The following is a 13,953-nucleotide window of genomic DNA, read 5'->3' as shown; positions in this document are numbered from 1 at the left end:
GGCAGCAATATAATCAGCTGTATCCAGGCAGAGTTGGAGCTGCATTTTAGTTGCCTGCTTAGTTTATACCATAAACCCAAAGATTCCTGAGGCCACTTTGAAGTGATCTCTATCAGACAGAAGATTTTTTCCCTTGCCCATTTTTTTTACCCTTTTTGCCTCTAGGTCATGCTTCATCTGCTGTTGCTCCTCTTCATCAAGGATRAGGTTGCCATCTTTGTCAAATCTGGAGAAAGCTGCTGTGATCTCATGGTCTGCATGGCCCAGTCTGCAAAAGATTAAAAAGAGAAAGCTCAAAAAATTGCACTGTTAAGTTCTAACAGAGTGAGAATTTTGAAATCAGTATATTATTTCCTCCTGCTAGTGACAAATGTAAACACCCCAAATGGGCAGGAGACAGTAACGCAAACSTATTTAGAACAGGAGATTAAACATTTGAGGAAAGATTTTTTAGTCTTAAGTTGCCCAGGTCTGAGCTAACTGCTCTCCTTGTCTTGAAAAGCAGAAAATTTAAATTACCCATGTTGCTAAGAGAAAGGACAGTGGGCATCCCTCAAACTGACTCACTCACTCCTTCAAGCTGTTCTTGAAGTCCTCAAAGTCTAGTTGTTTTGTTCCATTCTGCAGGGCTTTCTGAACATCAGAAATTTGCTCCTTCTTCAGCTTCAGCCTCATGAGTGTCCGGTTATAACTCTGTTACCAAAGATACAGACACAGAACCGTGCACATAGAAGGGTGAAAAGCAGAGCAGAGAGGGCAATGCAACACAGGTGAGCATGTGCTATGTAACACCAGGAGGTTTTAAGCTTTCCATAAACAAAAATAAAATGCTGCTCTATGAGCCTCATCTCTAAACTAGAATCACACCTCCAAAGTGACACCAACATGCTAACCCTCTGCTTTTCTTATCCCAATTCTTCCTTTATCTGATTTCCCAACACATCAGCTGTTTTAAGATAATGCCTCAAATACTATTCTTTGCAGAATATTGGTCCCACAGCAGAATTGTGAACTTCCAGGAACTTCTCTGGAATTTTCTCATGGGAAGGCCAGATGTAACCTGACAGATTTGTGCCACTCTAATAGGTTCTGCCTCGTAAAGTAGGACTTGCAACATTATTGATCGAAGTATGTTCTATAACAGAATCAAAGAGCTCTGTCTAGAGACCACCCTCAGGAGAAAAGTCTCTCAGAAACACTACATCAAGTAACAGGAACCCCCAACAACTGCTTTTTCATCTCATTGCCAAAGGGTCTGGGAGTTTGATTTATCTCAGAAAGGAGCTGTGGCTCTTGTGCACAAAGAAATGGAATCTGGAGCTGGCAGCCACTTTCTCTCTAATAAATTCCACTTAGGTCAGAGACTTCAAAACAACATTTTATGATTTAGCTAGAAAATAGCACAGCTTTCACTATTCATCACCTGCTTCAAGATGTCAGAGAGCTGCAGCTCATCCTTCTGGCTCGAAAGCTCCTCCTTGACTTCTGAGTAGGTGTCRTTGATGATGGCCAGAAACATGTTCTAGAAAAAGGGAAAGAAGTGAGATGAATATGCATGAGACATCTTGCCCGCTCCAGCAGCTGAAGCAGCAAGAACCAGGCTCAGATGTGCAGGACTCAGTTTGCCCATGGGGTATCTCTTGGGGGAATTTAAGAGGGTGATGAGAAGGCCCACTTCAGCCACACCGTGTTTTCCGAAGTTTTTGCAGTTAAAGCAGTGGCTGAAAGGACATCTGTTCCCACCTCAAATACCACCTTTAATAGCTTCTCTTGCAAAATCTTAGGTTACATTTGGACTCCTGATACTGGGTGTTTAACCTGGTTATTGTGAGCATCCCTCTGCAYTCATTGCCCAGGAAACCCCTCAGCTTCAGTCCTCACCTTAACAGATGTGAACATGGCCCTTAATCACCCTAATAATCAAACCTCCAGTTGTAGAATCACACTCTTGGCCTACTGAGGTCTATTTGCACTGCAAGAAATTCCTTCCYAAGCATTTGCACTGCACCTGCCCCAGGGATTGTCAGGAGGGGTCTCTCAAACATTGCTCTCAATGCAGGGACAAGGAGGAGTTGGTTGCTTACCAGGAGCACAAAGAAAACGAAGAACACATAGGTGACAAAGTAAATAGGCCCAAGGACCCTGTTGGCATTGTCAATKGAATTGTAGTCAAAATCACCGAGAATGATCCGAAACTGGGTGAAACTGGGGGAAAGAAAGAACACAGGGTCGTAYAAAGGGACATGCATTTATCCAACATCCTCAAATAGTTCTGAACCTGAACCTGCCTGGAGCCCTCATGGGCACAGGCACAAACTAGAGCAGGGTCTAATTCACCCAARAGTGGCAAGTTAAATGTATCCATAGTATTTCAGGACTGAAGTGAGCTAATCTGCTTAGAGCAAGAGGAAAATAAAACATGGTTTCCACACAAATTCAGGTTGTCCAAAATGTGTTTTGGTATCAATAGGAGTCAAATCCCAGAACTAAATAATCTGAATTTTCCCTTATTAAAGGCATTTGACTCGACAAAGCCAYCTCTTGCAAGAGAGTTTGTGAGACTCTGGAGGAGATGTTAGAAGGTGCTCTTCAACCTTTTGCAGTTCRTAGCCCCGATAATGAAGAAAATTTRAGTCTATTGATCCTGAGCTTCCTTATCTCAGTTGTCTCTTGTAGACCCCTCAAAGGCAGGACCTGGAAGCCCAGAGGTCTGTGGAACACAAGCTGGAAATCATTGCTGTAGCAGATACCTCCATTAACATCACACATGGCTTGAGCAGGCCCATGGACTGCAGGATTATCTGARACTGGATTTTAACTCAGTTCTCCAGCATTCCCTTCTGTGTGTGCACATCCACCCACTGGTCATCCTTCATCTCAGATATGTTGATCATTATCTGTGGGACTCCTCTAGAAACAGATATCCTTACCAATACCCCCRTATCTCACGTCCTTACCGACAAACACCAGACAAACAGAAATCTGCCTGTAGCCCTCAGTTTTCTCATTGTGTTATTTTATCCATGAAGAGGTCACRGAAGTGAGCAACTTATTAATTGTGGCTTTATTACAATGAGATACAACAGGTGTCTSATTGATATTGAGGTTTGTAACTGGGGGGAAGAATCGAAAGCAGTTAAAATTATTTTGATAWAACTATGGAAACATGGTACTAACTTATACACTTACATGCATTTAACAAAGGTACTGAAGTTTTCCACTTGTGTCCCAAAAAGGAGGTAACCCAGCTGGGCATAGGCAAAGAAGACAATGAAGAACATAATGGCAAAGCCCAGGATGTCCTTGGCACAACGTGCCAGTGTGGAGGAGAGCTGGGTCATTGTTTTGTTAAAGCTAATGTACTTGAATATCTGCAGGATGGGAGAAWGGAGACAAAGTTAGGCCAAACCATCAGCTAGGTCAGTCTCTCGTGTATGCACATGCTTACTAAGACAAAAAGGTTCATTATAGTACCAAAGTACTGAGGAGAAAGTTGGGCTAGGGAATGGTGGCTTAGTCTTCAGGATATTTGTCCCAGGTGTGCCACCATCTTCCTYTGGGCTCATGAATGTATGACTTTGTTCCCTCTGTCGAAGGAAGATATGAACAGGGACTGCAAGAAGGACAAACGTCTTAAGGAGGAGTCCCTTGGTGGCTTTCCACCATACCAAGATGCTTTAGTTGAAATGCAAAAATGCCAGCAGATGAGTAATTTCCAGCTCTTGAGTGACCATCATGAAAGGAAAACATGGTTTGAAAGATTAACCTCCAGAATACTAAAATAGTAGAGAATGGACAAAGTTACATAGTACTCAGCATTTTCTAAAGCCACTTACACCACAGTGTCTGAGCTCATCTCCCTGACTGTTGTCTACAAATAACTGGCCTCAGAATGCAGGCTGAAAATTTCCCAGATTTACGGGAAAACAGAGCATATGACTTTGAGGAAAAKCCTCTATTTTATAGCTGTTACACTCATTTACTCAGAGAGATGGAAGAGACACTCCCCAAGCTATCTAGAGGAAGAGGTGTGACTGGAGACCTAGCATGCCCCAGACCCCCTACAATACCTTGATCCAGGCAAAGAATAAGTTGACTGCATTCATGTTGTTGTACTGTGTCTGCCAGAATGCCAGGAACTCAAAGTCTGCGTAGGTGTYGGGGTGTTTCAGCAACTCTCCCAGCAGCCTGTTCACCTCAGTGGTGCGGAAGATGTGAAACCCAATAGCRACAATGGAGAGCTGCAAAGAAGACAAGGAACAGTCCTCAGTGACCACGGTACCTATGCTTTCCATGGGAACTAAAATGTCTCAGAATTCATYGGTATCCCACTTCAGAGCTGCAGTCTAGTGGAAAGCTGTGGAAAYAYRRTCTCKATGTGCAGAACTGCCTGACTTCACMGACTCTTGGGTATCTCTAAASGAAGAATTTTSTCATRGCAGTTCTTCCAGACACAAGAGCGTGTGTCCATTTACTCTGCTGTTCATGTTAGTATTAGAGCAAAACCTGCCAGTTGTCTTATCCAGACTAATTTCCACATTCTTTCATTTATTTTGGTGCTTATACCCGTCATTGCTCTCCCGAAAAAGTGCGCAAGGATCCTTACCAGAATGACAACCACATCCAGGATGTTCCAGATGCTGGTGAAGTACTGCAGCTTGTGGATACGGAGCTCCAAAGCCTCTTCCACCACATAGTAGAAGATAAAGACACAGAACACAATTTCACAGGCAACAATGAAGAAGTCCCATGTGCTGACGTATCGTATCAGCTTCACTGTCCGGATTTGCCAGGAGGGAATGGCACCACCAGTGGCCGGAAACTCAACCACTAACCTTGAAGGGGACAAGGAAACAATTACAAACTAGGGGATGGAGGCTCAGGGATAATTTTGACAGGCATCAAACTTGAGCACCAGACCACGAATGGAAGAGTTGTGCATGCGTGAATGCAGCCATATCTCTGCTGCTTCACTGCCTGTGATAGGAAAGGGTGAAAGGTGATGAGAAGTGTGACTGGTTATTTCAGGAAGACCAAGACTTCTCAGTAATCCATACAATTTCTACAGACCCGACCCACTGGCAGACCATAATAAAATATCTGCCTTTTAATAAACAATGGCATTGAAGAAGATGCAAGAGGTTGAAGAATTGTTGTTGAGACTCAGCTTACCTCAGAACACAGAACAAATTGATATTGGCATTATACACAGAGAAATCAATGAAGACAACTCGTGTTCCCCGATCCAGCCACAGTTTCTCCTTCAAGATTTGCAGGGCTTCAGCACTCTCTTCTCTGGTCATCTTGAGGTCTATGTAGTATCCTCCCCCACTGTAACTGGTCAGTCTTCCCCAGTGAGATGAACCACCCAACTCCTCCTCATAATGGTACCTCCACCTGCAAGAGACAAGCCACAAACAAAGGCTTCACTTGTTCAGGTTTGGACGTGGCTTTGTATCCAGGAGAAATAAGATTGTTGTCTTCACAGGGCARAGCAGCTTTTAATTAAAAATTGCTACTTAATTCCTATTCCAGATCTGACCCTACAYAATTTCTCTATTATTTTTATTTTTCTGGTTTAGTGCTTCCCAGCAGAGACACAACATGATTTACAATACTATAGAGGGAAAATTCTGAGGTTTGTTGGCTCTATCAGTCTTGTTTTCATGGAGGTTACTCTCAGGATCTACTCTATTGCCTTCTACCACATCACACACAACTATCTGCTTAGAATGCTCTTGTACTCATATTTCCTAATGAAGAATAGCTTCTCATTTGTGGATCAAGACTCATGCAGTGAACAGAGTTATTAAACTACAGCTACCTCACATTATAGAGAAATATGTTGCCGAGATGAAAGGGATGAACTCCCTTTTCTCTGGCTTCTGAAATCCCAGAGGAAGCAAATAGTAACTTGCCAGCTGAATGCCAGCTTGCCATTTGATGCATCTAGTCCTAAAGGTCTTTATCCTTACTCTCTTAAAAATAGGCAACAATTTCTTCCTTATTTTCCACTGGATTTTTCATGGCTTTCCAACGTGAAAACTCATTCTGTCATGCCACTCATTCTGTTATGCTTCTCTGCAAAGRAAGACTCAACATTATTGATAGACAAAAAGGACTTGCTGCCTCTGAGTGCAAGGGGAATTCCAGCATTAYGTGAGAAACTCACTCCCGACACCCTGCAGCTCAGCAGTTCTTCTTTAACTAGAAGAGACTAATTTTGTGTTAGATGTACTTACGCCGTTCCATTGATGAGCCCAAAGGAGACCCTTTCCTCCTTGTCTTYGGAGTATACATCATAGCAGCCTGARATCTCCTCCTTGAAGTCATCGTGGACCACACAGGAGTTGTTCTTCACCTTCAGCTGTCTCACACGTGGGACACCCAGCARCAGGTTCTCGTAGTAGATGTACGAGTGGGTGCTGTGCGCTGCCAGGGACTCGTTGTTGTACCACTTTGTCCAGTAAAGGTTATCCAGCAGGGGACCTTGTGCATACTGCAAGGGAGGGAGGGGAGAGCAGCCCCTTCAGAGCTCACACATCAGAGCAATTCCCTTAATTCTCTGGGACTGAGATAGTAAGACCTGACCCACCCCTCTCCACTCCCCAAGGTGGGAAGTAGTAGGAGTTTGTGTTRTATGTTTATTAAGGAGGGGAAAGACCAGAGCTGGTGGTAGAGGAGGRATGCTGGGCAGCAGGGTCATCACTGTTTTCTCACTGGTCTGTAATGTCTTTGCTGCATCTTCTATGACTAATGAAGAGACAGGAGCCCTACAAGTCTCTTTGTCTCTTCCACTTCAGTCAGCACAAGTCTCAAGCAATTGCCTTGGCACCGGTTGTGAATGATGAAAAGTGCGTGTGCCACTGTCCTGGAAACAGTGGGGGAGAAACAATAGTGCCATTGYTTGCTGGACTCTTCTAATACGATAGAAAAAGACAAATCTAATTGACAAATAATTTCTGGCTGTCACAGATAAGTGGTTGCAATAACTCAGTGGCCTTCATTGTGGCTCTYATTATTCCTTCACCCGTTCTTTGAGAGAAACAAGTTAGACTCTAGACATTTTTCCCCTTCTTTGTTCTCTTTGATAAAAGTCACTGCAAATTTTAATCCAGCTTCTTCACAAAAAAAAATCTAAGATTAGACAAGCCCAGGCATGAATTACAGGCAGGTTAATTTTGCGGTTCCCAAATTGCCATGAAAACAGACATAGGCTATTACTAAGACACCAGCTTGAAAATATTGAACTGTAGGATTCAAAGCCACTTGTAGCACAAGGAACCCTCAAGTAAATCCCTTGGCTTCACTGGGACAGTACTTCCAAYCTGTGCAATGAGCTGATGCTCATTTCACCATAATTATTTTGTTATGTCCTGCCTGTTCAGCTGGCAAGTTACTGGGAAATGGACTCTTCTGGGCACACACAGMACTTAGCTAGCCTGTATTCTGGAAACAGGGCTCAGAGATAAATAATACTTTAAATCAGTGAAGATTTTGCATGCAAGTGTTATTGTAGCTATTGCCAGTAGCTGKCAAAATCTTGTGGCAGCAAAATGCCTCACTGAAATCACTAGATAGTGCTTCAGAGGGAACTGAATATCCCAGTTGAGCTGAGAGGGTTCCCCATGCCCAGCCAGATCTGTACTCACCACCCAGAAGTCAGCCATGCTGCCAATGGACTGGAAGGAGACACGGCCATCTGTAGAGGTCTGCAGGAAGAGCTCAGACATCACTTTGGTGTAGTAATAGGCATTGGAACTTGTCATTCCATATGTCACTAAGAGAACAAGAGGAGGGTCCTTCCTTATACTTGAATATTAGAGCCTGATATAAATGTATTTATATATTTACTTTCTATGTACCTTGCATTTTCACAGGTAAGATGAACAAGGCATAGGAGAAGAAATCTTAGGACTCTCTACTTTCTTAGGGATTTGCAAACTTATCTGCTGCCCTTTCCAGAGTTTAAACCCTCAGAATGACCAACTAGAAGAGTTAAGCAGTGAGAGAGGACCATTGGATGATACAATTTAACATCTTCGGTAAAAGCTTTAGTTCTCGGACAAAATTTCTGAAGGAAATTGTATTTCTCAGAATAAAGCTGAGGATACATATTTTGAATTTCTGCTGTGAAGATATGAAGRCACAGAGACCACCCTATTTTCCCAAGTGAAAAGCTCCAGGTAAGTTTTCATCTACCAAGAAACCCCAAGAGAAACAGGCTCTAACATCCACAAACATGTTGTTTCACCTCTTCAGTACTCCTTCCTTCAGAAGGATATCCAACATGGTGATCACAAAGAGCATGTCCTACTCTTGAAAGGACACCAGGAAAATAAAGCACCTGATATTGAAGACAAATCCCCCCAACAGCTCCTGGGTGAGTCAGTGTGTGACAGCATGTACGTCTGTGCGTGTGGTTGAATTCTTTAGGGAGAGCAACTGAGGCTCTGTCTCCCAGGGCTGGTCTGATAGTAACTCAGGGTGGTATTGTCTGTCCATCTCTCCTGCCATGGGGTCCATGAAATATAATTCTCTTCMCTGTCCCAGGCCACAGGTGCTCATTTGTGATAACAAACAAACCTTCCCAAAACCAAAGAGCCATTGTCCTTCCCACACAAAGTCCACCAGCGTTAGCATTCAGTACAGGGACACGTTACATTCACCCAAGGACAACAGGGTGAGCTGTCATCGGCCTTATCACCTCAGCCAGCCATCCAGTGTCAGAGGGGAAAATCTCCCTGAATGCGTGTCTTTGATCCYAGGAAGTTTCTAGAGCTGCTCTACAGGCCTTAAGCATTTGCTGTGAGCTGAGAACAGACCCTGGGCAGATTGTCCCAGGACTATGGAGTCAGTGGCTAAAACTGATAATGTGAATCAGAAAATACTGCTCAAGCCTAACCAACATCAGTTAGCATTGGTCAGCAATTTTACTTCTCCGTTGCTTACACAACAGCAGCTGTTGTGTAGGTTAATGACACAACTGTTTGCTGCTGTGAGGGTCCATACAATAAATGTGACACTTAGAGCAGAGCAAGGAAGGCTAATTATAAAATCTCACATTATTCCCCTCATGCTGCACACAAAAATGATTCCTGTGAAATAYGACAGCTACTTACATAGACAGATGTCCACCAAGAACATAACATAGACCAGCAGCTCTCGCAGGGTGGTCTTCACGTAAAGCTCCCTGTTCTCAGCCGTGTTCTCAGTCAGTGTAGTCCCCCACAGACCTGTTGGGTATAAAGAAGAGACTGTAGAGTTTTGATGGCCATTCTCAAGGACCTTGAGGAGTGAGGAGCTGTAATCCTGTTCCAAAAGAACGCTGCTGGGAGTTGAAGTTTTGTCACTTTTTAAGGCCAAGCCACTTTTCATTTCAAAACTTGAGCCATAAAAATGTGCTACATACCCCTAAGAAGARCCACTCCAGCATGAATAAAAGATTTGGGGCTGACCAACACTGAAATATATTGGCTTTTTATTTTGCTAAATCACTGGTTAGTTTTCTGTTTGAATTCATTATGGCCTGAGCTTTTCCTGACTGTTCTTCAGCTTACTCTTTGCAGTAATTCAGTCTTTGTCACAAATGCTCTTGAAACCATAGTATTTCATCTCAATCACCCATGTGCTAAGAGCTGACCKTCTGAGAGGTTTTCCATAGCAGAACTGCATCTGGTGTTGGCTTTACAGCTATTACTCCTTTCAGTGTATATTGAACCATTAGGCCCCAAGTATTTGTCTCTTGCTCACCTAAAAACTCTTGCAGTTTTCTTGTTGGCCATAAGACTTAATCAAATAACCCAACTCAATATTTTCAGCCTAACATTTAGAGCCAAATTATCTTCAGGACATCTGACAATGGAGCTTAGCTGAATCCAATACAGTTATTCCTTTACACCAGCTAATGAGCCTCTTCCTTCACACAACTCATTGAATRTCACAAGGGCTGTCAATAACAGAGAAACACTTCCTTTAAAAGGAGCCTTGATATTTTGTGTTTGATGAACCASCCGATTCCATTAGTGCATTTGTTTGTTCTTTTTGTAATGGCTTTTCTGTTGTGATTTCTGGAATGCTCCTGAAGTTGAAAGGCATAAGAACTTTCAACTGAAAGCCTAGTGATGAAAGCCATGTCAATAATACCCACAGTTTTGCTGCTTTCTGCAGCTCCTACAGAGTTCAGCCCTGATTCCTATCCCCAGCAGGATGCAACAGGCATCTTCCTGCAAACCAGGATCAAAGCTGATCAAAGGCCCCATGTTTAAAGTCATCTCTGGCAGATGACAAATTTCTTTTTACTCTGGAGCAAGCAAGTGTTCTGGGGGTCTGTGTGCATTTATCCTGTCATTTTGATAGCTCTTTGGCATCTCAACAGACTAGGGAGCTTTTAGCACCATCAGCTACCATAGTGACTGTTGCAGTGTCTGCCTTCACTTCCTGGGCAGATAAACAGAAGCCTGTTCTGGACAATCCAGACCAGCAACAGAAATGACAGCCTGGAGAAGGTCTGGACTAACTCCTGTGGAGGAGACAGTATCAGGTGATCCACAAGAATCTCCCAGTGGAGAAAAACGAGGGGAAACAGGCCACTTTTAAATTACCACCTTCATCCTTATATATGACTACATCACTATCTTTTAACTGGTTTGTTTTGGTTTTTTTTTTCAAGAGCAGGGAACCCCTACCACTCCTATGTTTGGAGCAAAGGCGCAGACCTTCTTTGAGWACAGAAGTGTACTCAGGAGCATGTAAATTCAAGGACACTCAAATATCCTTGAGAACTTGGTTCAGAGACTTGCCCAAAATGGTCCCTGGAGGACAATGAGGTCCCTGCTCTACCACCCTTTCAGACTGCATCCAGTAGTTGTAATACTATATAAGCTGAGGTTTATTTTCAGCTATGTCTTTAGGAAGCATGCCAGGGAAATCTGTCACCTCATACACGAAGTATGTCCCCTTCTGTGTCTCCTTTGGCACCACTATCCCCTTGGGAATGCAGCTGTCTTGCACATGACATTTGGAGTAGAAGGACTTAAGGCTAAAGACATCCAGTTTTCCTTGTGACACCTTGAATAAGCATCCAACACTCACACGGCTGAGCAAAGAAAAATTAACAGAATCTAGAAAATAGGTACAAATGCAATTAGTTTATAAGTCTCAMTTCCTGATAGTAATGAGTGACTGAYAAGAATTACTGGMAACACCTACATTATCTTCTGGGTGTGCTTTTAGAGCAGACTTGTGACCCAGGTGAGTGACTAGGGTGCAGCGGGAGATTTTCTTCCAAAGGCAGTGGGAAGGTGGATACCCTTCATCAACCACCATGCACCCAGATACCCAGCAAAGTCTGTCCACAGGCTGGCCATGAAACAGCTGAGGTCGCAGGAACCAGGACACAGAGTTGCTTGGACACCATTTAGAGAGGAATGGTCCTGTGCCGGGCACTAGGAACAGCAGCTACTCACTGCTAAGCCTGCACAGTAGCTGATGAGGACAAGAAAAAAATTTAATAATCCAACTATTACTACTAGCCTCCAAGAGCTATGGACATGTATTGCCAGGAAACGGTTTTTAAGCAAAAAAAAAAAACAAAACAACCCCTCAAACTGGCATTGTCTAACTGACTTATATTTACAGCTTCTATTTTCCATGTGCTACACCAAGGTGATTAAATGGAAAGGAAAGGGGGAGCGCCAACAATGGAGAAGCAGTGAAAAATGATGAGCARCAAGTAAAGATGCAAAGGAAGGAGGCAGATTCTTCAAAGAAAATGTCCCCACTTCTGTGAGGCTCAGAGGCCTTTGGATTCCCAGCTTTGGTGTTTCCTCCAGCCTTATTTACCACCCTTCACTACTTCAACAGTTAGAAGAAGAGAATGCTGYAGTGTCCTGACRGTTATCTTATTTGCATGCTCCAAGYTCAACTCTGGCAGCTCACAAATGGAAATTTGGTGTTAAAGAATGGATATGTTTTTTTTTTCTATTTTAAGCCTACAAAATTGCCTAGAAGAAAGCACTTCAGAATAAACCTTACACTGCCTATGAGTAATCTGTAATTACCTACCAARCCCACTCAGCACTGCTCCTTGCGCCCAGGAGAGATCTCTAAAGCCTCTGCTCTGAATTCTATGTGAATTAGTAATGTTAGACTGCAGTGACAATGACAAAAGTATTGATCATATAGAGGCTGTGCCATTCAGGACCAAGCTATACTGTTACTCACCCACTTGTACTGTTAGAGGGTACAGCTCTGAGAAAGGCTTTTGCCTGCTAAGTGAGTGGGAAAAAAGGCACATTGGCAAGAAAATTTATTTCTTTTTGCTTTGTCTTCCCTGTTTTTAAAATACTAGGATTTTATATCTTCTCTAAGAAGATATATCTTCTATCTTCTCTAAGTTGAAGCAATGCTTTTGCCCAGGACTGCATCCTGACAGGACACGTATCTTGCCCCTGGGTTTTGTTTGCCTCTGAATAAGCCTACATAACATTTCATTCCCCTTTGTCTTTTAAATTGGAATACAGCACCTCCTTCTTCCAGCTATCTTCAAGCAAAGCAGTATTTGATATGTTGCTGTAACCCCCTACATTTCAGTCCTGACAGCGCTAGATTTTCTCTGCTAGTTATGTCTATCAGTTGTGATGTTACTTTACACAGGGGCCAGTACCACTCTATCTAGAAAATGCATACAAAGACAGAAGAGTCCCACCACCACAGTGATGGCTCCTGTGGATTCAGAGCACCTAAGGCTCTGCCAACAGATTCACTGCATGACCATAAGCACACCACTAAACCTCTTACCTTGTAGTAAAGGTAACAGGACAGACCATGGAGCTACAGCAAGGCACACAGAATGAGGACATCTGCAGTAATGATACTGCATCTTGAACCCTGAGCTACACAAACAGTACGGTTTCTGCCTTCTGCATCCCTTCTCTTCCTCCCCTCCTTCCCATACCAWTGCTCTGAGGGTTAATAAGTCCATTCTAACATGAGATTTACCTCGGATGCCTCTGAAGATGTAGAAGCAGCACTTGAGGAAAGGACTTGTCTTCCCATTCACTGCTTTGCTCTGCTCTTCCTGGTAGGGCAGTGGATCCCCAACCTCTTCAAAATTCTCGTAGGGATTCTCCAGGACAGACTTGGGGTTGTAGATGGTTTGAATTTTCAAAGAGGTAGAGGGAGAGCCATTGTAAGCAGGATTGTCCCAAGCTTTCTTCCCCACTGTCTCCAGTTCATGCACCTCTGCTACTTTGAAGTGGCTCTCAACTCTGTTGTTTAGGTGAGACAAATTCATGACGAYTCACTTTTGAACTGGAATTGTGAGGATTGCCTGCCCAGGCTGGAATTACAAGTTATCACAGAGATAACGCCAAACTGCTTGTCTGCCTGAGCAGCCAGGAGAGGGCACACCAGCAGCTCCCCATAGAGTGAGCATCCTCTCTTTTATATCAGCACAGCTGGTGACACCGATCGGGGGGGCACTGCCCCTTGTTAGGAGCCACCGTCACCCTATTATCCCAGTAGCCTTGGGAACACCGACAAGTCCAGGAATCCTTCTCTGTTGCTTAGCAGCAATAACAGCTCTTGATGCCGCCGGGAGAAGAGGAGGCTGTAAGGAGCCGGCTGCTGAGGATGGGCAGTRGCTGCTGCAKCCCGGTCAGTTCCAGGGGAAGCTCCGGCCGGGAGCGGCGGGGAGAGGGGCCGGACGGAGCCTTTGCTCGGGGCTGGAGCCCTCCTGCAGTTTCAGTGACCGGCCAGAGAGCAGAAGCTCCCGGCAGCGGCAGCGCCAACCGGGCGGGTGCGCAGCATCCTCTTCCTTAGCTCMTTGTAAAAACCGGGGTGAAACACGGGAGTAAATGTAGCGGTCATTGTGGAAACCAGGGGCTGCAATCTTCTGCTTTCACAGTATTTCCACAAGCTCTGCACTCCTGCCAGGCCTGAGGCAAGCCT

The 13,953-nt window shown here is 44.0% G+C and overlaps 1 protein-coding gene and 1 long non-coding RNA gene across 3 annotated transcripts in view; one reads left to right on the top strand and one right to left on the bottom strand.

Moving 5' to 3' along the window:
- The window catches only part of LOC130578803 (uncharacterized), a 25,865-nt gene extending 13,644 nt beyond the window's left edge, over positions 1–12,221 (top strand). Inside the window, exons 3-5 of one of the 2 annotated variants that reach the window (XR_008965920.1) lie at positions 628–770; positions 7,881–8,383; positions 11,641–12,221. This is a non-coding gene — a long non-coding RNA (uncharacterized LOC130578803). Of the gene's footprint in view, positions 1–165; positions 771–7,880; positions 8,384–11,640 lie in introns of both variants that reach the window. The other variant, XR_008965919.1, reaches the window with a different exon arrangement.
- The window catches only part of PKD2L1 (polycystin 2 like 1, transient receptor potential cation channel), a 19,443-nt gene extending 5,490 nt beyond the window's left edge, over positions 1–13,953 (bottom strand). The window contains exons 1-12 of the mRNA XM_057375160.1: positions 13,003–13,953; positions 9,123–9,236; positions 7,653–7,780; positions 6,243–6,499; positions 5,173–5,397; positions 4,607–4,835; positions 4,071–4,241; positions 3,190–3,371; positions 2,085–2,205; positions 1,424–1,522; positions 572–693; positions 151–268 (exon numbers count right to left, since the gene is read on the bottom strand). Of these exons, the coding sequence (XP_057231143.1) occupies positions 151–268; positions 572–693; positions 1,424–1,522; positions 2,085–2,205; positions 3,190–3,371; positions 4,071–4,241; positions 4,607–4,835; positions 5,173–5,397; positions 6,243–6,499; positions 7,653–7,780; positions 9,123–9,236; positions 13,003–13,297 (2,061 nt within the window). The 5' untranslated portion in view covers positions 13,298–13,953. The remainder of the gene's footprint in view (positions 1–150; positions 269–571; positions 694–1,423; positions 1,523–2,084; positions 2,206–3,189; positions 3,372–4,070; positions 4,242–4,606; positions 4,836–5,172; positions 5,398–6,242; positions 6,500–7,652; positions 7,781–9,122; positions 9,237–13,002) is intronic.

The sequence above is a fragment of the Malurus melanocephalus genome, unplaced genomic scaffold (genome assembly GCF_030028575.1).
Source record: "Malurus melanocephalus ecotype Western Australia unplaced genomic scaffold, MMel_1.1 scaffold_240, whole genome shotgun sequence".
In the NCBI taxonomy this organism is placed as follows: Eukaryota; Metazoa; Chordata; class Aves; order Passeriformes; family Maluridae; genus Malurus; species Malurus melanocephalus.
The sequence above is the reverse complement of the archived record's forward strand: the minus strand, read 5'-3'. Positions and strand labels throughout refer to the sequence as shown.